The 26,866-nt window shown below is 41.6% G+C and overlaps 1 protein-coding gene across 1 annotated transcript in view; it reads right to left on the bottom strand.

Moving 5' to 3' along the window:
- itga8 (integrin subunit alpha 8) overlaps window positions 1–8,513 on the bottom strand; it is a 107,015-nt gene extending 98,502 nt beyond the window's left edge. The window contains exons 1-2 of the mRNA XM_002939028.5: window positions 8,047–8,513; window positions 5,025–5,158 (exon numbers count right to left, since the gene is read on the bottom strand). Coding sequence (XP_002939074.2) covers window positions 5,025–5,158; window positions 8,047–8,309 — 397 coding nt within the window. The 5' untranslated portion in view covers window positions 8,310–8,513. The remainder of the gene's footprint in view (window positions 1–5,024; window positions 5,159–8,046) is intronic.
- Window positions 8,514–26,866: the final 18,353 nt, after the last annotated feature.

Genomic DNA, 26,866 nt, shown 5'->3' on the forward strand with positions numbered 1-26,866 from the left:
AACAGTGTAGAGATGCCAAGCTGGTTCAGTTAAACACAGGTGCACACATTCACCACTGCACATTACAGGGGGAGGGTGATTAGGTGAGAAGGGGTTAAATAAGGGTAACCCCCAAAAAATCCATATGAGTTGACATAGCTAGCAGTGGTTGCCACTTTAAACTGTCTTTGGGGCTCATGACAAGGTTACAGACAAGCCCGGAATGGCATGTAAGATGCCATAGACAGCCCCTATTTATTGGGTTAGTGGGGGGCTGTTAGGGCCTCTGTGTAATGCCAGGGCCTGTTTTGAATCCCAGTCCAAGCCTGGTTACAGAAGCGGGAAAAAATTTAAGTCACCCACATTTCCAAGAATATGTAGGGCGCTAATACATTTTCACCCCAAATCTCACCCTAACTGACCTTCAAGGTGGAAATGAAGAGCATCAAATTGGCATTCTTCTCAAATCTTGCCCTAAATGACATACAGGCTGGGCCATTTATTGCACTTGATGACATCTCACAAGGAACCCTTGTGTCCCTGGCCATGAATCCAGCTTACACTAATGCTGTCATATGAAGCGTGCAACCAACCAACTACGCAAAATGCACTCAGGCTGTTGTTTAAACATTTATTTTTGTGGGAAAAAAATAAGAAACACATGTATCTAAACAAAAAGAACTAGAAGCCACCACCCCATGCCCATGGTAGCTTTTCATCTTCTTTCTCTTCTGGCAACTTACTCCATCCTGAAACTGGACATTAATTCCTTGCTTTTGCACGTAATATGGGGAAAACCTACACCATATTCTATGTTCTGTCATTGATATCAGCATTTTTAGGGAATTGTTGTTCTTTTTTCCTTTGACTGATCAGGGAGTACTGAGAGATGTGGGTCCATTACAACAGCTTGTCCTTCAAAACAGGGAGAGATCTTACAACATACTATATTATCCATGAGGTCCTTTTATTCCCCCTCCACCTTTCCTTGCCTCAGCTATGTATCGTTTGGGGATGTACCGAATCCACTATTTTTGAGTTCGGACGAATCCTTTGTAAAAGATTTGGCAAGGCAACATGCAAATTAGGTGACATAGGGTTAAATAGAAGTGTGCACAAAGCGCGCACTTTAAACTTTTTTGCTTCTGTGTTCACATGACCAAAAGTCAAGGATTCAGATTCAGTTTGGCCGGACACTCGGATTTGCCCAAATCTGAATCCCTAGTATCATTCAACAGGTGTCCTACTTGCTTCAAAGAATATACTTATTTCATCCTTTCACTCTCCCTGGTTCCCTAATGTCCATACGCTACTGATGATTATTATGATTATTATAATCATAATAAATAAGGCATTTATAAAGCACCAACATATTACTCCACAGCCCTGTACAATAAATGGGTGTATACTGTGAACATACAGATTGCAAACAAACAACAACAACCGATAACTGATACAAGAGGTAAAGAGGGCTCTGCCCAAACAGCTTGTTACAGTACCACTTATACTGCAAGTAGAGATTTATTCTGTTTGGTAAAAGCAGTTTATTAATGAAGTTGTCACTGGGAAATTGTTCTAAATGTAAACATTGTTCCGCTTGCTGTATGGTCTCTTATTATATTATTATTATTATCAGATTCTCCTTCCAAGTTAAACCCCTTTATATGAAATGCCTGCTCATTTATAAAGAGAGAGTTTTTCAACATAAATCATAATTACTTGGTCCATGTTGAACATAGACATGCATTATGGCAGCTTTCAGCAAAGGCTGCATGTTATGTGAGCAACTAGGCTTTCATGCTTTACTGTCTATTTAAAGGAAAGGAAAAGGCCATCTGTTTAAACATGGACTAAACTACAAAGCTGACTTCTGCTGCCCTTGTAGTCAGATTAGTGGACACAGATTTCCAGCCATAGATGGGAAACATTTCTCATGCCACATTCTGTCATATGGGGTGCCGGATGAATTACACAGCCTATGATGCCACGGGGTCACCAAGGCACAAGCAGTTTATGAAATGATCACTGCCTCCGCCCAGATGCCCCATGCATCTCTGCAGGAAACAAGGGAGATGCCAATGCACATCAGACCACAGCATTCCAGCTACTGCCAAACTACAATTCCCAGAATTCCAGCTGCAATGTTGATGTAGGCACTGGGAGCTGAAGTTTCTCGAACCCCAGGTCAGCTATCTGTACCACAAGATATGAACTGAATCTGCTCCATGCAAACAAAATGCACCACTTCACTACCTTAAAGGAAAGGGCAGAATACTTGTAGAAAGGGGGACCATTAGAAAACAAACAAGACATTTATAAACCCATAAATGACACATAATACAAGAGCCGGGAATAATTATTCTTGCATAAACACAATAAAAGCACTATGGGAAATTACTGAGCAGTGTGTACATAAAACCAACAATAGGAAATGCTGCTCTCGCCGGCGTATAGCAGACATGTGGGACTCATTAGCACTGCTCGTTGCACCGGCAAGAATGTAATAATGGGCTCCGGCGAGATGAGATACAGGAACTGAAATAAACTTAATCAATGGTCATTAGCAAAGAAGGAAAATATGCAGGGAAGGTAGGACCACACTCATTAAAGACTACATTTACAAATACATGAGTCTTTGTCTTTTATTTTAGAGGCCCTAGTAGGCACAGTATGTCCCTGCTACATAGAGCTTACAATCTAGCCTGACTCAGGGACATATTTAATGTGCTGCTGTGTCTACATGCAGTTTTGATTTGATAGTTACTTCATTTTAATGAATGAGATTTTCATACAACGGGAAGGCAATTCAGCATTAAAGAGACTTGTTAGTCCAATGCGTCTGGCAACTTTATCAAGATGAACAGATGATATAATTCCTTCTGTGACTAGGCAAGCCTGCACTTTTTTCTTGCATGCTACCCAAGTGAAGACCCCTGTATGTAGGGGTCTAAACGCATTGGGCTTGTATTATTAATACATTTTGACTTCAGAAGCATTTGAAGCACCCTGTTCTTGGGTTTATGCCCTACACCAGGGCCCAGGAGGTCCTAGTTACATTATTGCATATAAGAATGTACTAGTAGGCATTTGTGCTGGGATCACAGGCAAATCACCATGCATGAATGTCAAAGGAAGCCAATAGCAGAGCTGTCAACCAACTACTTGTCACAAAGGCGATAGTGATCCAGTCCTGTTTTGTAGACCTGAATTCCTCTTTACACTAAATGATAACAAGAAATAAGTTCTCAAAAAGGCCTGGAGTGGATCATTATCTCCCTCATGACATGGGCTTATATTTGCCATTATAGAGTCGAATCACACAATTCCTTTCACTATGTTAACTGCAGTAAAGTGATTATTACTCATTGCTATAGTCTATGGCACTGCTAAACAATTCCACCTATTTCAGAAGAAATGTGGCTCCAACAGAAATAAAAAAAATAAAATGCAATATTCAGGACCACAAGTAGAACTGTCAGCAATACAGCAAAAACACTCCAAACAACTGGTGAATAGCTGGAATACTTGGGAATGCAAGTGGAACACTTAGAGGCACAGAAACATTCATAAACACAGTTGAAATTCACAGTTGCACAGCTGGAACACAGCAGAAATGCAAAGGAGCACAGCTGGAACACTTGAGCAGAACATTTGAGGCACAGGTAGAACAGAAACACTAAGCAACATAGCCGGAACTCACAGGAGCACAGCTGGAATAAGGGGGGCACAGGTGGAACAGAGGCACTCAGGAAAACAAATTAATATCACAGATGTAGCACTTAGGAGCACAAGTGGAAATCGCAAGCTCACAAGTGGAAGGAGGATAACTAGGATACCCACAAAGCTTACAAAGCTTTAAAGCAAAGGGGAAGCACTTAGGGCAGAGATTCCCAACCAGTGGCTCACAAGTAACATGTTGCTCACCAACCCCTTGGAATAGGGAATACCAAATAGCTAATCACAACCCCTTTTTTGGCACCCCAGGAAGTTTTTCAATGCTTGTGTTGCTCCTCAACTGTTTTTATATTTAAAAATGTGGCTCACCGATACTAAACATTGGGGACTCCCAGATTAGGGCACTCTGTTGCCTGTGGGAAATCACACTTCCATTGGGTAATGAGTGCTGGAAAATATTTTTTTTACCATTGGGTAAAATGATCCAGTTGCATAATTGTGCAATTGAAATATTTTGCAGTGACAATTTCTGTTCAAAGAGATGAAAAAGTATTTTCAAACACCTTCTAGCCCACATAGAGCACAATTTCCCACAGAACTTAATGCACCCCATGTGTCACTGCCCTCACCCCAAAGCACAGGTAGAGTTCTCAGATGGAACAATGAGGTAGATAATTTACTTACACGAGCGGATCATTATTGTAGTTATTGTAGGAAAAAGTTAGTGATGCTAATGTATGGCCACCTTTACACTATAAATGAATATGCAAACCAGTCACATTGTAACCACATCATCAGTATGTATCTCAACTTAGAGAGTGAGTTCTCTGTTATTATTTAATGTTTTTTGGGACAGATATTTCAAGAGTTTACCACTACTATATTTAACTCAGCAATGTTGTCATTAGCCACAGGTAATCCAAGCAATTTGTATTACAAGAACGCAAAACTTTTGAGACTGATGTTATGAATAATAAAGTGATGTCCAACCTGCAGATGCAGCAAGTGATGCTTAAGTAACAAAACTTTCAGCATAGGATGTAACTGTTAATGCTGATTGTTGTAGCTGGTCTACAATCAAACAAAAAATAAGCATCCAAGGGTTAATATAATAAAAATAAGATTGTAATGTATATTTTATTGATCACTATACAGGAAAACTCTACCAGAATGTGTAATAACAATACACTGAAAATTATGCATTTTCTACATACACACATCAAAACTCTATGGGGTTCCAAGCTGGAATCTAACATGATACTCCATGTAGTACTATAATTGCCATGCCAGTCTTTGTCACACTACCTCCAATAAAAATCCTATGTAGTATAAACTCATACAGGGATTCATCCATGCTCAGTGCCACTTACTTGTGATATCAAATGGAATCTGCTTGCATCCAGTAGGCAGGGTATCGGGGAAGGGACAGTAATACACGGCTCCTCCTTCCACTATCTGTGGCTGAGAGGTATTGGCTTTGGGCGCTCCAATGAGAATACTAGTTCTGTAGTATGAGATATAGAAAATAAAAGCGTATCAGTGGTTTTGGGTGCTGTTGTATTCAAGATGTTACAAGAAGGAGTTTCTCTTGGGGGGTAAAACACAAATTAGTCATCTCTGGCTTACATCTTCCAGTTTAATATAATGAGAAATGCATTGTATACTCCGCTTTATATGTTAGAGAACATCATATCCACGACCCCTGAGCTAGCACAGCCTCCTGTGTTCTATTACTATAAGAATGATGTTTCCATGCTGTTTTTACAGTGCAGATTGCTACAACTACTTAGCAGTGTCACATTATTGAATGCTGGACCCCTATCCTTCCCTATGCAACAGTTCTGGTCAATACAAGTTAATGTACTGCACAGAAATACCCAGTTGGCCTGATATTCATTAGTCAGCAGTGCATGTTAAAGCCACAGTGCATGGATAAATGCAGCTATGATTTTATTCAAGCTTTGTACATTTTGAACATGGAACAGGAATAAAGGCAGTATGTGAGGGGGTAACAGTCTGTGCATCACTACTGGGAAACATCAGTTTTTTGGTTGCTGCTTCGCTACTCCCAACATGCTTGGGTCGGCTGGTGTAACAGTGCTGCAGTCTCGATATGGTTTCCTATGACCTACCCTGTGTTACCTTATATATATCTTATATGTATGTTTGCCTAGCCTCTGCAGTGACTGGGCCCCACAGCAAAATCTTTGTAGAGGACACTGATTTTAAAAAACTATATGGAATAGTTTTACATGCAAAAATGCACATTGCTCATTTTATTGTTACACCACAGAATTGTATTCATTAGCTGTGTTATTCCTGGGCAATTACATAGCATGCCTATTAAAAGCTGAGATATAGCCAAAGACAATTTCTATAGCAGTACCAGTAGCCCTACATTAGCATCTGTAGCCCCCAATAGACTGCACGTATGATAGTACCTGTACCACCACCACCACCAGGTCACCTGTTTAAAAGCAAACACCTTATTGGTAGTGCAGCCCCACCAGACCCTTCCCAGGACAGGTATATAAGTACAATAACTACCTTTAGGCAGCCATACACACTGCAACCCTGTTAAGTATCTATACGATCAGCTTGTGGGCTGAAAGAACAGATACCATATATCTGTACTGTTTTGTTCATTCTAACCAACAGCCCAAAGAATACTCTTCACCCAATCTCCATAGTGACTTATATTCATAGTAAATGGGTATTAGCCTTCACGTATTGTACTTAGTTTTTCAATGATATTTTTGGCACGTGAATCAACCTTAGAAGCTTCTCTACTATTGTTCATACACAGTCCCAGCCTGCACACCAATAATGTAACGTACAGTTGCTCCCCATCAGCCAACATACAGTAGTACTGTCCCTTTGCACTAACACCACAATAATCAAATAGACAGCAGCTCCTCGTTGTCTATAGTACAGTATCCCTGGCACTATACTAATGCAGCACAAAATAGCTCCCTAACTAAGTAGCCCTGTGCCACCTGTCAATGAGCCAATTATTGAATGTACAGTAGCCCACCAACTGCTAACATACAAAATTCCCACCCTCCACACAACACAATAATAATCCAGTATAACCCAGCAAAGAGTAGCTCTCTGACAACAGACTGACATGTAGCCTGCACCCCAACACACTATAACCTTCATTCATTTCTACTCCCTACACCCCACAACATTAACTTGGCAGTATACAATAACCCACTAAACCAATATATCACACAACCACTTCCCCAAATAACCTTCTATACATAAGCCTTGCCAACAACCTATTGCACATACAGAAACCCACAGTAACCTGCTTAACATGCAGTACCACCCCCCAAATAACTTGCCCAGGTTATTTACAATAATTGTATTAAAATACAGTTGCCCCAGTATCCTGCCTAAAATACAGTAGCTCTAAATAACCAAAGATCCTACAACCCCCAATAAACCACACATATTTCATATGCATAAGCCCCCAATACACTGCATAACATACTACAACCCACCAATAATCTACCCAACATTCAGTATCCCCCAGTAAGCTAAGATACCAGAACTGAAGCTCACAATAAGCCAATATAAAACAGCTCTCATATAATCCACTTAATGCACTGTAGATCTCCCAACTACTGAACACTTACACCCAAAGTACCCAGTTAACTTGCCTAAAATAAAGTACCCCCCAGCAACCTATGGTTATTTCCCCCATTAATCAGATGTAGACTAGTTCCCCACAGTATTATCATTTTATTCCTGTAGTGCCAACAAGAAAAAAATACTATATCTGGAGGATTAGGGGACCCTGCTCTCAAGCTTACAGTCAATATACAGTAACCCCTAAACCCAATAGCCAGACCTACAGAAGCCCCTCCAGTTCCTCACCCTACATACAGTAGCCTAGCTTTAACAGAATCTCTTTGCAGAATCTCCTTGTGCAGGCAGTTTAACCCTGAGCTCTCTGTCCCCTGGCAGATGCTTGGACTCACTCACTTGATACATAGGTTCTAGAGAAAATAACATGCCAGTTGTGGGAAGGGGGGGGGGGGCAAGAAGCCAAGAAGCTGGCACAGGAAAAACACTGCGGAAGGAAGGGGGAAATTATAATGAATAACCCATGTTAGACTGTCCCTTAAAGCTGTAGGAAATGATGCATTTGTCCCAAAGCCAATACATGTCACATAGGGGATACTAGCTTCCAGCAATGACGTCTAGCCCAGTCTTCAGCTATTATTAGACTACAATTCCCAGGTGCAGACTGACAGGGAATGCTGGGACATGCAGTCCAACAACACATGAAGAGCTAGCGTATGTGGGAATCCCTAGGCATGCTATTAACCCTTCCCTTGCATGCACCCACACCATGCCATCCAAGCCAGAGTGACCTGCACTCACTTTGCCGAGTCGGGCAAGTAGAAGTCCACAGAGTAGCCAAAGTAACTATCCGGGGGGCCGCTGTACACTGTCACTTTCTCTACATCCAGGTTAAAGGCAGAACAAACGCCACTCAGCATTATCACCATGAGCATGGGGCATGCTGGCTGCTGGGCGATAGGGCGCCACCGGCTCAGCATCTTCTGTGGGTAAAGGTGGCGCGGAAGGAGAGCCCGGAGCAGTGAGGCGGCAGCAGCGCTGTGTGTGTTACTGAGCAACTTCATCCGCTGGGGTCTGACTCCTTAGCGCTCCGCTTCTCTGGGTGAGGGAGGGGCGGGGCTAGCAGTACGGGACACTGATATTATGTGCGCTCCCTGGGGCCGCCTGTCCCACTCCGGGTCGCTCCCTGGGGCCGCCTGTCCCACTCCGGGTCGCTCCCTGGGGCCGCCTGTCCCACTCCGGGTCGCTCCCTGGGGCCGCCTGTCCCACTCCGGGTCTCTCTCTGGGGCCGCCTGTCCCACTCCGGGTCTCTCTGGGGCCGCCTGTCCCACTCTGACTCCAGAAATGTAATTAGCGTTGTGCCAGTCGCTGCGGGTCCCTCATTACATGGAGCTGCCTCTTTTCACTGTGGGTCCCTGACCCATACAATGCCATACAGTCGCCAGTCCATGTGGGTCCCGGCATTACGCAGCCACTAACCCCTCTGGAGCTGCCTCCTTCAACTCTAGATCACTACTCTAGATCACTGCTCTAGATCACTACTCTATATCACTGCTCTAGATCACTACTCTAGATCACTACTCTAGATCACTGCTCTGGACCACTGTTTCGTACAGTCAGTACTTAGCGCTGTGCCTTTGGCTGTGGGTCCTTGCAGAGCGCAATCACTGGCTTCTCTGCAGCAGGCTCCTTGCATTCTCTGTCGCGTAGAATCGCTACAGTAGAGCTGGTACCATCGCTGTTGGTCACTGACTGCCTGCTCCTAGCTCTGTGGGGCACTTTACCCTGATACCCTGCCTGCTACAGAGCCGGAGGATTGCGCTTTAGGGTCACAGCAATGATGAGACAACAGCGCTGTGTTTGTAACTTTGCCGCATGAGCCGGGGGTCTAGGCTTCTCACTTAGCGCTTTACCTTAGCGCTCCTGCTACAAGGGGGATTGCTGCTGGGAGTGGGGTGGACAGAAGCCTGAGGATTGCAGGGTCGGACCTTTCTGTTAAGAAACCTTTTTGTTGTTTTTTATAAGGAACAACATACTAGGGTTGTGGGACCCTCTGGCTAAATTTTGGTGGGACTTTTGTCAATTTATTGTCCAATATTTTGTAAATCTGGAAGTCCCACCAGCACCCACTATCTTCTGCTGTTCTACAGTCTCCACCCAGGGATTTCCTTGTGCTGCAGGCAGTGTAGTTTCATTCATTCTGCTGTCAGTGAATCCTTTTTCCCCCAGTTTGGGCACTTTGTGAACGCTGGACCTTGGGACTGGGACCAGTGGACAAGTCTAAAATGACCTTATAACCCAGAAGTGGTTTAATCAGACATAGCTTTAATATCTTTGACCAAAGATTTTCACTGATTTGACCAAATTTGGTTGAGCAAGATATAAATGAAAACCACTCATGTGGACCTATGGTTGCTTGTGGGGACTAGACTAGGGGGCTGATTTACTAATCCACGAATTCGAAAAATTCGGATTGGAAATGAACATTTTGCGACTTTTTCGTATTTTTTGCGATTTTTTCGTCGCCGTTACGACTTTATCGTAAATTGTCGCAACTTTTTCGTAGCCGTTACGACTTGCGCGAAAAGTCGCAACTTTTTTGTAGCCATTACGATTTGCTCGTATATTGTCGTGACTTTTTCGTATTGAGTGCTCGTAAACGGCGGGCAAAACTTTCAGACTTTGCATGATTTTGGAAGCCTCCCATAGGACTCAATGGCACTCTGCAGCTCCAACCTGGCCCTGAATTGCAACAATTCGCGCAAGTCGTAACGCTACTAAAAAGTTGCGACAATTTGCGAAACAGTTGTAACGGCTATGAAAAAGTCACGACAATTTATGAAAAAATCGCAAAATACCGATGTTTACGAAAAAAACGCATTCGGACGCCTTCAGACCGTTCGTGGATTAGTAAATCAGCCCCTAGGTCTGACCTTTCCCTGGCTCGTATGGTCATTCATGGGTGTGTGGCCACAATCTCAATCATTTTGGGTTAAATACCTGGATTGGCCCTTGTGTGACAAGCTGCTTGCTCTCATAGCCAGTCTCTCCCGAGCATGACATTACACCTTCCTGTGTGCATTCCCCAATAATCAATCTAACTGTGCTGAGTCTAGTGTAATTAAATTATTGCTATCCATTTACAGTGATATTGGCAATTGTCTGTTTGGCTGGGGGTACCATATAAACAGCATTTACTGTCTATGTAGGTTTCACACCACATTGCAGGTGAATCATTTATTTTTTAGTGTATTTGGCACATGTATAAAAGTAGCACACTGACCCTGCCTCCAAATCCTGAAAAGCGAGCGGTCCAAGTACTTAGTGGTTTGTGGGATAGAAAAGCTCAAGTCAGAATTGAGTTAATATCTGGTAGCCATTTCCTCTGTGCCACTTGTTAAAAGCAATTTCTGGTGCTGGAAACCATTAGTCAGTTTTGACCATTAAAAGCCTAATGTTTGTCTATATTGATTTTTTATACTTATTTGGAAATAAACTAGTATAACTGTTACTTTATATTGGGGCTGCAGTTAATGTACCATTCCTACATGGAATGTTCATCTTGAAATTATTTTTCATAACCGCAGAGATCATTTTTTGATCTGTTTAATGTGCATAATTCCCATATACAATGCAACCTGTTACAATAAAATACATAAAGCCAGGGCTGTATATCCTATACAGTAGAATTTTCCCTGCCGCCATAGCTTCAGATGATTCCAGTTCTAATTATGCAGTTTAGATATTATGTATTCTTAAATATTACTGTTAATTCATTGCGATTATTATCCTCCTTATGGAGGTGGAACAAATGGGAAACAGCCCAGTCTCTGACACTGCCTCACACTTCTATTAAATGAGAATGTGCCACTATGGAATTTACTACTGACTCACTAAAGGTACCTTATGCTGCTTTGTTGTCAAATTATATGGCCTCATTACAACTTTACTATAGGAACTACAGATAACATATTTAAATCACTTTGATGTTTCTATGTTACTAACTGGGAGTCACTTGTACCCAGCTTCTTGTCATGGATACTAAACACCAGAAAATACCCTGCCGTAGACCATTTTGAGAATTGCCTCTACTAAAACACACATAGAGACAATTATCATTAATTATTAGTATACAGGTATCGGACCCCTTATCCGGAAACCCGTTATCCAGAAAGCTCCGAATTACGGAAAGCCCGTCTCCCATAGACTCCATTGTAATCAAATAAGTCAGAATTTTAAAACTGATTTCCTTTTTCTCTGTAGTAATAAAACAGTACCTTGTAATTGATCCCAACTAAGTATAAATAATCCTTATTGGATGCAAAACAATCCTATTGGGGTTAATTAATGTTTTATTGATTTTTTAGCAGACTTAAGGTATGGAGATCCAAATTACGGAAAGACCCCTTATCCGGAACACCCTTGGTCCCGAGCATTCTGGATAACGGGTCCTATACCTGTACAAGTAACTTCATGTATCATTGCCATTAAGCTGGCCATACACAGGCTCATATAAGCGTCTGATTTGCCTTTACCAGAGCCAACAGCTTTTTGGCCCATTTATGGGGCCCTCCCAACCACCTGCACTACAGATATCTGGCCTAAAATTATCCATGCATCTATTGAATAGGTTAGGGCAAGGGCCATATTGGCAGGCAAATGTAGTCCATGCCTGTTTAGGCATTATGATATGATACCAAGCAATTTGATCAGCTGGCCCTGTACATGGGTGGCCAAATCAGCCAAAGACCTAGCCAAATGAGCAACAAGTAGGGCTAGCTTAATTCTTTATCATAGATGCGAGGCATCAGGCATTCTCCTGATGCCTCAGAGATGGAAACCATTAGCAGCGCCAACCCTTAAAAGACACATCTCAGAAATTACCAGTAAATGAAAATTGACAGATACCAAGAAAAATCTGCTGTCACACCTAACCAGTATGATGCCATTTGGCACTGATGGTTTTCATTTCAAGAATCTTATAAACAGGCATTTTAAAGCTAGTGGGCAAACAGAGATGTCCATGGCATGGCATGGCCCCTGTATAAATGCAAATATGCAGAGAGGAATGTTCTCTTTATACAATATGCAGATGTTCTTTGGATACATAATGGCATGTATATAAGACAGTGAACTAAATATGACATATATGTATATTAACACTGACCATGTACATATATATATATAAATGAAATACTGATAACTGAAAATGTCTGCACTGGTTTATTTGTATGTGCTAATCCATTCTCAGTGGAGTAGTATGGAGATGCTAAAAGGCTACAAAGGAAAATCATAAAAAAAAAAACCCAGAAAACCTCTAAAACTATGAAGCAAAGAAAGATCTTCCAGTTGTAAAAGGGGCATCTGCCACTGATTTCTATGGGCCACTGATAACAGGTTTTAGAAGAAAGAAATAGGAAAGTCCAAACCATATAGAAAGTCCATATCTTAAGGAAGGAAAAATTGTGACAACAGGTTTAGACATATTGCAACTATCTTACCCTATCCCCTGAGAGTGGCTAGATACTTGTTCAGTAGTGATATCTATGAAGAAATGGCAACAAAGTCATTATTTTGACTGATACACAAAACCACCTATCAATACTAAATTCCTTAGATAGGAGGGAGGAACAAACTCTTTTACCTGGAAAGGTTATGGGTACCCACCCTTGCAGAAACTGTGGGTATTGTAATGGTATTATAAAAGGTGAGTATGTACCAACCCTCCAAAACAAGGGAGGGTTTAGAAAAGAACATAAAGAAAAAAGAAACTTTATTAGTGAGGCATTTTGTCAAACAAAGTCAAGGAGTATCCTAATTTAAAATTTGGTAAATTTTAGAAAAAAGTAAAAAAAAAAAAAGTAAGCTCAGTGATTCTGGATTTGAAGTTAAATTACTGGGGGGGGCAAATGTTAGGCTCCCCCCACTGATTGTAAATGCTTGTAATCACTTACCTGACAACTTGCCAAAGGAGAAAATTGCACCGGCCTGGGGTTGATGCAGGCAAACAATTCTTTTCCTTCCTTCTCCTTCCTTCCTCAGTTGAGCGAAAAGCTGGCTTTTTTGTTAAAGTTCACCTTTTCACTCCATTGTGCACGCGCGAAGACCGAAGAAGAAAGAGGATCAGTCGGTGCAGTTTTCTCCAAGCAGGAACACTGGCAGGGGGTTACTGGTAAGTGATTACAATCACTGGAGAGTGCCCAACATCTAAGATGGGGAGCTCCGGTGACAACTTTGAAAGCCTGGATCATTACTACAGAAGTAATGCTTGAACCTTTAGGCTAGTGCAGTATGTTCAGTATTTAAAAATAAAAGCATTTCTAGCCATAACCCACAAACCACTATCCATTCACCAGGGACAGCTTTCCTACAGGGTACGATACCTGCAATCAATGTTTCAACTAAGATGTCTGGAACTATAAATCTTTATGTCATTTGCAGCAAATTATATTTTTTAAACTTTGTATTGCCTCAATTTTTCCTTGCCTAGGATATGAACTTTCTAAATGGTTTGGACTCTTAATTAATTTCCTTATTCTTTCTACTTGACTTGGATTCCAAAACTAATATAAATTTGTTCAGTGTAGATTTAGCATGGACTATACAGTACAAGAAAAGGTTTTGGTTGATGGATTTGTGAATTGTTTATCTACAAGAGAATAAAGGGGGCCATACACGTTCAGATTTGAGTCTTCTTCCAATGAATGTTCAAATATCGGTTGTACGTTTAAATGCAATGATCTAAAACTAACACTTATACCGAAGTTTCAGGATAAAGCTCTAAAAATAACAAATAGGAGAATGTTCTCAACATGGAATAGTTTGCAGACACCAATCGTACAAAAGTGACTTCCATTTTAAGCTCCCTCAAGCATATTGGCCAATACACCAAACATGAGCAGATTTTATCAATATCCGACCAAAATTTTCTAAAGGTGGCCATACACGCACCGATATTATCGTACGAAACCTCGTTTCGTACGATAATCGGTGCGTGTATGGCATGTCAGCGAGTCTGAAAATTTTGATCGGGCGCCATAGAAGGCGCCTGACCAAAATTCTCCCTTCAGAGCTGAATCGGCAGAAGGAGGTAGAAATCCTATTGTTTCTCCCTCCTTACCTGCCGATTCAGCCCTGAATGGTGTGTGGCGGATCTTACGATGTTTCGTGCGACCGATGGTCGTACGAAACATCGTCAGATCGCCACGTGTATGGCCACCTTAACTTGCCTGACTAAACGACCAATCACCATGGTACAAAAATTGTGGAGACAAGTGTGTTTCATACAGTTTTATTGGTATGTGTATGGCCTATGTGTACGGCCAGCTTTAGGGGAGGATTGTTTGTTAATGAGATTATTTGAATGAAATTATTTAGGTTTAAAAATCACATTTGGGAACTGATCTGTATGTCTGACAAAGGGGTGTGCCCCCAAAGCATTACTGAGTGACGTAATAAATCTCCACTTGCCTTGGCGTGCTGGTTTATTTTGCTCTATTAGCTTAATTATGGGAGAGATGCTGACCCCTCCAAACCAAGCACAAGGCTATCTTTATGGAGAGGCTAGGGGAACAAGGACTCTTGTACGTTCAGTTAGAGTCACCCCTCCTGAGAGCCGCTGTTGCAGAACTGCACTTCTATTTTCTCTAGTGCCTAGCAAAACTGGCTAGGGAAGGATGGGAGAGAAGGTTGAAGTATAGAGACAATGTAGTAATTCTGGTAATTCTGGGTGTAAGCAGGGTTTGATTCTAGGCAGGCAAAAGGAAAGTCCAAGTGCTTATCCCAGCTCCAACAATTCTCTTTCCCCAGCTACTAAGTTTTTCCCTGCCGCCAGCTCTTTTACCTCCCACGCTTCTATCCATGGGAGCCATATGGATTTATCCCTGCTGCTCTCAGTAACAAAACACAGTGCATTATAAGAACTATGCTACAATCAGTAGTGCTGTGAAAGTAGCTTGGGGGTACATAGAAGTAACTAATAACACAGCTACATTTTCAGTTTAAAATGCCCAAAGGAGCGCAGTTTCGCTTTCCCACAAGTGCAACACAACAGGCTTATATAGTGCCTAGGCCTGTCATTTTGTTAAACTGCAGCCCCCATCATCCCCTGTTAGGGGCAAAATTGCTGGGTGGGACTGGCCCTTCTATATGGGCTCATACAACTGGAAGGGAGCTTAGCCTTAACAGTAATAAGGGTCAATTAGAGGAGGAATGACAATGTTAATGAATACATAATACCATCAGACTATATGCATTATTTATGAGGACAAGCACATGTGCGAGTGATCTAAAATGGGTGCAAACATTTTCTTTAAACGTATCTGTGGCCAAACATGCTCCTTGCATTTCTGTATAGTCGCCAATGCACCACAGCCAGTTTGCTCTGATCTGCAAGTGCACCCATTGACGCGGGGGAACCCCGGGTTCCCAGTGGTTGCATTAATAGATGCTATGACATGTAGTTAGTGAATCCGACACAAATGCCACTTTCGATGGTGCCCAAATTGGCACACTGGCATTGGTGCCATCCCCACTCTGAAGATGCTAGCTGCAATTGTGCATGTTTCTCTAAATGAGCACTCATACCAGCATACATTTTGCTGCACGGCTGCACCGCAGTGACATTTTTTATTCACGCTGCACTATAGGGGAAAAAAACCATTGGAAATGGGGTCTGAAAACTGCACTTTCCACACTGTGCCAAGTAAATAAATGCACCTGTTATTTTCTGTGTCACAGAGGCACAATGTATAATGCAAGCACGTCTGTGCCTGCCACCTTGATGGTATATACTGGTCTGGAAATGTATTTTTTTTAAAAATCAATAAACAAGAGTAATATTTCCCACGCTGTTTTAATGTGTTTTTAATTAAAGGGGTTCTTTTCCTCCCAAAATAGAAGTGCTTCCCAGAAAAGTTGCTACATGCTATCCCCTCCTTACCCCTGGGTGAGGCTTAGACCCCTTCAACAGGAACTTGTACTTGGTTGCAGACATATTGTGTATTTGCTTATTTCTCAGGACCACTGTGGGGGGCCCTCTACGCTCTTGGATCCACAACAGTTGCTGAGAATCTTTACTTTTTGTTGCACAATTCTCAACAGACCCTGCAAAGCAATGGCTGGAACTGTAATTCAGCTACAGCTTTAATATAATATTTAATGATATTAAAGCTTACTGTATAACATCTAATTGGCCCACTAGTTAGATGTAATCAGTTGGACAGGATGGGATATATCCTGTGATAGGATATCAAACCACCCATAGGCCTTTGTCTGATGACTGCTATTGCATAGACAGGTTAATATACATTACACTTATAACAATACCAATAAACAAAGACATTTTAAGGATCTTTAAAGCATAGGTTCTAGGGCGGAGGAAGAATACACAAAGAACCCATGTAGGAGAACTACACCATAAAAATGAATATAGCTAGAAATGCCATATTTTAGACATACCTCCCAACATTTGGCGCGTGTAGAGCGGCGGAATTATTTTGACTGCCCATTTTTGCGATCACACCTCTCGTTTTGCAAAATTTGTCTGGTTATTTAAAATTTGAACACAATTTTGGTGGTTTTGTGTCTTTTTTTATGTGTTATTACACATACCTTCTGCCCATTTTGCCTATGACCATACTATACCCTACTAATGCCTCCAGAAGTGTATATTTATAGGCTCTTGCCTGCTCCGTCTTGCCCCTTTTGGTGATGTAAGAGATGGGTGAGTCTGGCATGGGTCTATAATACTGATAGGTTGGGTGCAGGTGGGTCAACTTTTTGTTAACCTGCACATCCCTATTTAATATCTCTATAGGCGAAATGATTCAGGTTTTTGAACTGTGCAAGGGAGCTCCCCGTCTTGAATTTTGTTAGAAGTGTCAGTGACACTGCACATGCTCAATGTGCTCTGAGCAGCTGTTGGGTACCTGAGCTTAGAGGTCGTCACTAATTACCAAGCAGAAAATGAGACTGGCCTGTCACATAAACTGATGTTTTAGGGCTTATTAAGAAGTTTTAATGCTAACTGCATTGGTTTTGTTGGTATATTGTGACATTTTTATTCTATATATACAGTATATTGTGAGTGGGCCCCTAAGCTCAGGTAAGTGACAGCAGCACAGAGCATGTGCAGGGAATCAGCAAAAAAGAAGATGGGGGGCTACTGGGGCATCTTTGAGGGCACAGATCTTCCCTGCCAAAGGGCTGTGGGTGCCTTGGGCTGGTACAGAAACCCAAAACATAATCTGCAACATTTCTGCCGTACATATTTGTTACATTTTTTCTCTCGTTTAAACACCATAATAACAGAGTTAAAATGTTGGCACTCTATACATAAAGGATAATAATAATAATTAATAGAGGATGTTGTTAAAGCTCTGCAGCAAAACATGGTAATCCGGGATGCAGAGCTGAGATCAGAGAATGGGAATTTATTAAAAATGCCTGTGTGTTAATTATTCATCAGCAGCAGCAGCCGCATGTCATATGGAGTTTTGTTTGCTGGGACTCTTGACTTAAAGAGGAAAATTCATCAAATTAAAATGAGTAGCACTGGGAAAAAGGAATTTCTTAGAAAAAAAATCTTCATACAGAGAAATAGTGTGAACTGTTTGCTAAGCTGTAACATGGGAAGAATAAAGGGAAAGATCTATAACAAAGGGTTCTTTTAAGTAATCACAAGGGTTCATCAAAAGATGGGGTTTTTTTGCAGCATCCGCTAGTGAAAATCTATATTCTCTAGGTTAAATAAAATAGCAGGATAAACAGCAAGCTAATGACTGTATGGAACCATTACATATAGGGGCACATTCATTTAAGTACGACAGGTACGAATACAACATTTTTTTATTTTTTCTAACGTTTACAACTTTTGCGTACTTTCTGCAATATTTTCGTTAATTTGCATGACTTTTTCGTACTTTGCGCGACAATTCGTGCGACAAAATCATATTGTCGAAAGTACGAAAGTTTTGGACTCATTCAAGCTTCGGTATCATGACTTTCCTTGGGCCATTGAGCCCTATGGGAGACTTTCCTTGGGCCGGGTTGGAGCTGCACAGTGCCATTGAGCCCTATGGGAGACTTTCCTTGGGCCAGGTTGGAGCTGCAGAGTGCCATTGAGCCCTATGGGAGACTTTCCTTGGGCCGGGTTGGAGCTGCAGAGTGCCATTGAGCCCTATGGGAGGCTTTCCTTGGGCCGGGTTGGAGCTGCAGAGTGCCATTGAGCCCTATGGGAGACTTTCCTTGGGCCAGGTTGGAGCTGCAGAGTGCCATTGAGCCCTATGGGAGACTTTCCTTGGGCCAGGTTGGAGCTGCAGAGTGCCATTGAGCCCTATGGGAGACTTTCCTTGGGCCAGGTTGGAGCTGCAGAGTGCCATTGAGCCCTATGGGAGACTTTCCTTGGGCCAGGTTGGAGCTGCAGAGTGCCATTGAGCCCTATGGGAGACTTTCCTTGGGCCAGGTTGGAGCTGCAGAGTGCCATTGAGCCCTATGGGAGACTTTCCTTGGGCCAGGTTGGAGCTGCAGAGTGCCATTGAGTCCTATGGGAGGCTTCCAAAATCATGCACTGAGTCAGAAAGGTTTTTCCGGCGTTTACGGTCATTCGGATATGAAAATTTGGTGACTTGCGCAAACGATCGTTTCAATATGAAAATTTCAGAACGTAAGTATGAAATTTTCGTATTCAACCGAACGGAATTTTCGTGACTTTTCCAAAAATCAGAAATTATCGGATTTTGTGATTCGGATTCGTACTGGCCCAAAATGTTGCTGTACAAATTTCTTCTGCAAAAGACCTAAAATCCTATGTTTATGATAAAAACTACTTAAACTACTAAAGTATATCTAAAGGCCAAGACTCTTGAATGAGAGTTGTGTTCTGGCAGAAAACAAAAATTTTGGTCATTTTGAACTTGAAGCATCTCTGGGTCTATGGCACTTCATTCACACTATATAGCTTAGGGTAGCAAGGAACCTCCAGGTTGGACCAAGCCCAAAGCTAATGGTTCTTATAGCAGGCCCTGGATGTCTGGTTCTCTGGTGGAGCCTAGAATTTCCAGTCCAACATTGCCTACATTACTTCAGTTATTGTAACCTAGGGAACAGGGGGTGGGTCATGGATTTATTGCGATCTTGACGTTCAGGAGGGTTTCAGGGTTTCAGCAGTCCCTTACTATGCCTATCAAAGTACTAGGTCTTTGGTTGTACAAGACACAAAATGCGTCAATCGTGTTTTAATCAAGTTCCAATAAAATGAAAAGTGAAGAGTGATTGCGCACTCAGAAGAATTGGAAGGCCTGGGCTTAATACTTTAGTTCAGCTGCAGTAGTTAGTGCTATTTCTGCTGGCTCTGCAAATAGAAAGAATTTTGCTAAATCACCAATTATCACTGAGAAAGGAATGTGTTCTGTATGTTTCACGCTGCTAATGTTTACATCCATAGAGGGATATGTAAGTCTTTCCCCCACCACCAAACTATTTGTTTCATGCAACGTGACCAGTGTCGAGCACTGAATGTATAGTTATTCAGGTTTGGTGCCCGAGGCACTAGGAGATAAAGTCCCATGCTCAAGGTTAAAGAGGGCGGACATGGGAACAGACATCTGCTGTGTGCTTTGTTATCATATACCCTAGTGCTCTTTGGACCTGTGTGTACATTAATGGGGGAGCATTTGGTTTTCCTATCCACAGACCCTCTAAGCCTATACTGTGTGTGGGCAGGCACCATGTGCAGTAATTCATAGTAATTCATATATCACACACACACAGTTTATCATTTTTCACATGCCTGTAAACATTTGTAGTTATTTATAACTGTCCCTGTGGCAACAGGATTTATAGCTTTAGTAGTTACTTTGTCCTGTGAAGATATTATATATGTCAACATGTAGCTTTAAAGACACAATGAACTTTATACATGTAACCTTAAAGAAACTAATGAAATATATTCACCTTTCAATATTCACCAATTACCTTCCAACCTTTGCCATAGGGTACACATTACATAGTTGAGTAATCAAGCATTACTTGTTTTTTAGTTAAGGAACGCATTGTTTGGCATGAAAATGGCACCAATAAAGGAAGGCATGGCACAGATAATGTCATCTAGTCATAGAACTATGGCGCCAATAATGGCAGGAATTAAATGAGGAATAGCATTGATAATGGCAGCTATTTATGCAGGTATGGCACAGACAATACCAGCCATGGAAGCCTTTAACAGCAGCATGGAACAGATAACGGCAGCCAATAATCCTGCTGAGGCACAGATAAAAGCTGCCTATAGTGACACTAAATTGTACCATCATCCTTAATGTACTTTTTGAATTTGAATAAACCAGAGGAATGCAAATACATCATGGATGTCCTTTGTTTCAGTATTTGGAGTATCAAAACACATGATTTTATAGTATATATTATATTTTTAAGTATATATTATAATTTTGTTTTTTTGCATTCCACTGGGGCTTTTATTATAAACATGTTATGACAATTGTCCATAGTGCTTATAGGATGCATATGGTGGGTGGCCTCCAGGAGCCAGTTGACTTCTTGTGAAAAAGTCTTTATCAGATTAGGAAGCTGCACTGTCTAAAGATGAGTTGAAAACATGGAACCTAATCAGTCTGAAGGCATCAAGTTCAAAGGAATCATTTCACCAGTTATCCATAGTCAGTGCCACTCGGCCTTTCGGACCTGAAAGTCAAGACTCAAGTGGCACACAGAATTTTCGCTTTCCTCCACTTGTGTTTTGTACAGAGGCAGAGGAAAATGGATCCATTTTCATGCGCTTGCTTCTTTCTGTAGCTCCATTGATGGGCACAGCATTGGCTTGTGTGGAGCTACACTTAGTGGATATCGGTGAGAAAATGGCTCAACACAGGCCAACACTGTGCCTGCCTTGAACTACAGGAAGTAGTGCATGAAAGTGGATTCATTTTCCTCTGCCTGCTTGAGACCAATTAGCAGGCCCAGATTTGTGAAGAGGCCACAAAGTCCCAGGCCCAGGGTGGCACAAATTTTGGGGCGGCATGCCGCCCCACCGCACCAAAATGTTACGCATGGGAGGAAGGAAATAGACCCTGGAGAACAGGCAGGAACAATTATCAGTCTAAAAGCAAGGCAATAAAGGCTGGTATTCACGATTCAGCCAATGGTCAGGGCAGGCAGCAATCAGGATGGTCAGAAACAGGCAGGAGTCAGAATTGGATCAATCAATCAATACAAGTAGTAGTATTTAGAATGTACCCAGGAGCTTAGAATCTAGGAATGTACCAAATCCAGGATTCTGCCAAGATTTGTCCTTTTTCAGGAGGATTTGGAACCAGTCAAATCTACATGCCTGGCCGAACCTGTGACTTTTTGTCATTTAAATAAGCTGAAGTCTGTTCAGCACACAAAGTAGTGAAGTCTTAATACAGCTCCAGTGTTTGCAATAACATTGGTGTTCGGTTGGACCTTACAGCCATAGCAGGATAGCACCAGCAGTGCAAGATTCCCATAGCATGAATTATGAGCCAGATATGTAAAATCCATGGTGCCTGGCATTAAACTTGAGTGTCAGTTGTGTACATTCTGTCATTGGCAGATAATGGGTTAAAAGATCATGCCGCTCTTCCAGGAACCATATCTAGATTATTTGTGGTCACACTTTGGTGGATTTAAATCAGGCCTGGAATGGGATACAAAATAGGCCCAAACAGCCCAATAAATAATGACTATTGTATCTATGGTATCTTACATCAGCCCCTCTGGCATTTGCCAGAATCCACAGATTGCCAGTCTGGGCCTGATATAAAGGAAAACTATACCCCCAGAATGAATATTTAACCAACAGATAATTTATATTATGTTAAGTGACCTATTAAAGAATCTTTCCAAACTGGAATATATATATATCAGTAAATATTGCTATTTTACATCCTTTCCCTTAAGCCGCCATTTAGTGATGGGCTGGGTGCTCCCTCAGAGATCACATGACAGGAAATAATGCAGCTCTAACTGTAACAGGAAGTAGTGTGGGAGCAAAAGGCAGAACTCTGACCATTAATTGGCTGATGGGGCCTAGCATGTATGTGCAATATAAATCCTATGATCCCAGGAGGCGGCCCCTTAATTCTTAAAATGGCAATTTTCTATTTAGGATTACCCAATGGCACATACTACTAAAAAAGTATATTTTTATGAAAATGGTTTATTTAGATGAAACAGGGTTTTACATATGAGCTGTTTATGCAATATATTTTTATAGAGACCTACATTGTTTGGGGGTGTAGTTTTCCTTTATATACTGCATAATAGTGCTTAATCAAATGTGCTTGTATAAAGTTTATAAGAGGGACTAAATCTTATCCCTCATCATTTGTTGTTAAAGGATTATAACACCATAGAAGAACTAAGACTGAAATAAGGAAGGACAAAAACAGTTAAAAATATCAATGAAATTAAAAATACAGATAACAGTCATTATACATTTGCTCCAATGACCTCTGGAGCATCATTTTTAAATTTAATACGAGCAAATGATCCCCAACTCAAACAAGCTGCAGTCAGCGGGTAATCTTCTAATGCATCATGGGACAAAAAGGAGCAGCTTTGTACTATGACATGACATATTGAAGCAGTGCTGCCATTGGTTATACAGCAAGCACTTGTGCTGAAGGCTCCCTTCTCAAAAGGATACAATTTAAAGTACATATCTTCCCCCAAACTTTCTTATTTTCCCTTTCTCCTTTCACATAATGGAATGTTACATTTTTCCCACAGTGTCTGTACATTTAGCCAGTACTTACAAATCTCAGCCATGTTCAACTCCTTTTAAAAGGGATCTCGGAAAGAAAATACTCCTGTAGCAGAGTACTGGGTGCTTTTATCTATGGTACAGAGAGGCAGTAAAGGTCATTGTGGGACCTACTGTACTTGGCCTATGAGATTCCACAGAGACCAGTGTTGGCTGGAGAAGTTTGTGACTTTGCTTTGGTGCAGACGTGCATCTCTAAATCACTGCTCACAGTCACGAGGGTGAGTCTGCACTTTGTCACTGCCATGTTGCAAACTGATATTAATGCCTTTGCAACTGCAACTCTCAGCACACTTTGTTTCTCAGGCAGGAAACAAACCGTATGGCTCTTTAGCTGTAACTCTGTATAAGTACAACTCTTTTAAATGAAAATGGAGTAAAATGCTCTTTTCTCTGCCTGCAAGTCATGTAACACAAGGGCCTAAATGTCCATTTGGCATGTAAAATGTGTTGGCAGGATCAAGGTGCATGCAATGAGATGACTTACCCGGGCCAAAAGCAAATTGGCGGTGCACACTTTATAGAAATTGAAGGTCTATATGGTTCTTGCAGCCAAAATCAGGGACACTTTTATTCAAAGCAAGTTCTTACAGGCATCACGAGTTTCCAGCCTTAGCTGTAGAGATGCACCAAACCCAGGATTCAGCTTGGGATTCGGCCTTTATCAGCAGGATTCTGATTTGACCAAATGCAAGTGCCAGGCTGAACTGAATCTGAATCCTTAAAATCCTTTTCGTCACATAAACACAGAAGTTGTTCTGAGTATACGGTTCTCTTTAGCCCTTGTGTACCCTTTGCATACGCAAATTCAGGTTTGGATTTGGCCCGGGATTCAGCCAAATCCCAAAATATTGGATTTGGTGCATCCCTACTAATAGTTTGTAAGGACCTTACTAGCCTCATCCTGTCACTTGTGGCCCTTTACTCAGGCCCGGATTTGTGGAGAGGCCACAAAGGCCTGGGCCTAGGGCGGCAGAAGTTTAGGGGCGGCATGCCGCCCCGCCGCAAAAAAAAAAATTACATTTGGCTCCCATACGGAGCAGTTGGGACCTCTCCCCACTGCTCCGTATGGGAGTTTAAAGGAGTGCATGCGCACTGGTGGGGTCGCTTTCGCGCATGCGCATGGGAGGGCGCGCTTTCGCGCATGCGCACTGGGGGCCGCGCTTTCGCGCATGCGCACTGGGGGTGGGCGACCGACAGGGGCGGCCTCGGGGCGCCCAAAACAGAAATCCGGCCCTGCCTTTACTGGTGGCGTGTCCACCAAGGTGCCAACCACCCAAAATTTTTCTAATAAACCGTAACTGTCTTTCTTTTACTAAAACCTAAACTACAGTATTTGAACTAATTCTCAGAGAGATGGTGGAATTGGATCTCATTGCAACACTTACTTGGAGCTGAGTATCATCAGGCCCCTGGCTTCATTAATTACCCCTGAACATCAATTAAAAATGAGCAAGGGCAACTCTTGACTTTCTTATATCTCCTTCCCTGGATAATACCTTCCCCCTGATTGACACTGGGGGACCACTTTCTAATAAAACCTTCTACACCATGTGAATTCCATGTCTATCTAGTAAACAACTACACTAACTGCAATAAAACATGTATATCAAGGCCTAGACTGGCAATCTGATTCTTCTGGAAAATGTCATAGTCTCTTTTTATTGGGTCTGTGGGTACCTGAAATGCCTATTTTGAAGTTTAGTCTGCACCTGCTTATAACCAAATCATCATGTGGTGTTATTCCCTCTTACCTCTCTACAGCTTTAGCATATGTTAGCAATGTCCTCAATGCTAATGCCAAAAGACTAAAGCTAATTTAAAAGTGTTGGAAGTTGTCCTGAATGAATAGTTTGCAAAGGCACTCCATATTTATGAAAGTTGCTCACAGAACAATAAATGAACTCTTAAGCCTAGACACATATGATATTCACAAAATTAGAATGAGGCTTTTTGTGAATTTGAAGCTATTTTTTATGACAATTTAAGTTTCTTTATCCGATTTACTTTATTCTAACTTTGTGAATTCTCCTCTGAGGTTTATTAACACTAAAAAATAGGGGGGGGAACGTGGATATAAAGTTTTGTTTATCTCCTGCTGATAATATAGGGAGAAGTGAAATAAACATGGATAAAAGCATAGTAACCTACACATGAGGCACAAGGAAAGGATTATACTACCTTTAGAAAACAACGCCGCATCTGGTCTTTGATGTGGAGATATCTGGAAATATTCAGCTGGTAGAAGTTAATTATATAACATTTATAGAGGCAATAAAGGGAGAATAAACTGTACTTATAAGAAGGCTTTTTATTCCCTAAACAGCTGAAGGCCATACCTTGTTGTCAACTCCTGTCTCCTCTTCCAACATCTAAATCCAAGGTGCACCACTATGAGGAACCTGTAGAAGGTACATATAAAGCAAGGACTGTTTAGTGCACCCCACTCAGTCTCTCACTTCCCAGACCATTTGTTCTCTGCTGATTTAGATCAAAGGGCTGTGAGCACAAGTGCTCTAATTACTGACCGGCGTTAAGTACCTGAACAGGATTCTCCTCGCTCACTTCCTTTTCTCACTAATTAATAAGAGTTATGGCTACTGTTACAGTGCTAAGGACACACATACGCTTTGAAAACACAGGCTTTGTGCGTGGATGGCTCTAGCTGATGCACAATAAAGTCTTTAAAACTCAAGCAAGACACGAGATGTAGCTGGGGAAACTACTAAAACTTCAAAGGGAAGAATTATCCAGATGAATTAATGTGGCACATGGATATCTAATTCCATAGTAAGGCAACAGATACCCCATAATAAAAGTATGAGAACACAGTGACTCAACTTAATAAAAGTCCTGATTTGACTAGTAATTATAGTTAGCAAGTTCTACTATTCTGAGCAATGTAGACTTGCAAACTCTTACTGGTCCAGTAAAGAAATGAGTAAAACATCTGCACAAACAGCATAGAAGGAGGTTGTTGTGTGAAGGTACTACTTGTGCGTCCTGTATGTAACATAGTAAGTTACGTTACCTATATCTGCCAGTACGACTGATCCAAGGAGAAAATTCCACAACTTTACAGTGTAAAACCCCCTTCTGAATATTAGTTGGAACCTCCTTTCTTCTAATCGGAATGGATCTCCTTGTATCTGCTGGAAGGACTTACTTGTAAATAAATAATATATTTTTATAATATATATTTATAAATATATTTATACATATTATATCCCCCTGAAATGCCTCTTCTCCAGCATAAACAGCCCCAGCTTGGCCAGTCTTTCTTCATAACTGAGACTTTCCATGCCCATTACCAGCTTATTTGCCCTAACATACTGTAGGCTGCTTTTGCATAGTGCTGCATCTAGGAAGTTATGTTGGTTATTGCTAAAATGAACTAAACACTGACTTTGTATCATTTTCTGTGGAAGTCTCAGGAATGTACTTGATGCCACTCCCTACTCCTTGGTATTGGTAGATGGAATCGCAGATTATTTTCTGCATGTAGGTATTTCCCGCATACCACCATCAAATATCACCTTAACTATAGCTCCCCTTGATTCTTCAGCAAGTTGGGTAGTCTTTGTTGCTGTAACAAAAAAATGACCAATAAGTAGTACTATATGGTACCTGCTTTTAGTCTAGACTTCCATGTACTCCCAGGGTCTGTGTATGTTCCTCTGGCTCTGGTTCCTTCCCACACGCCAAAAACATACAGGCAGGAAATTGGCTCCTGACAAAATTGACTCTAGGGTGTGTAAATTTCACAAGGACCTTAGATTGTAAGCTTCTCTGGTGAAGGGATTGGTGTATAATGCCTGT

Source organism: Xenopus tropicalis, chromosome 6 (genome assembly GCF_000004195.4).
Source record: "Xenopus tropicalis strain Nigerian chromosome 6, UCB_Xtro_10.0, whole genome shotgun sequence".
NCBI classification, from domain to species: domain Eukaryota; kingdom Metazoa; phylum Chordata; class Amphibia; order Anura; family Pipidae; genus Xenopus; species Xenopus tropicalis.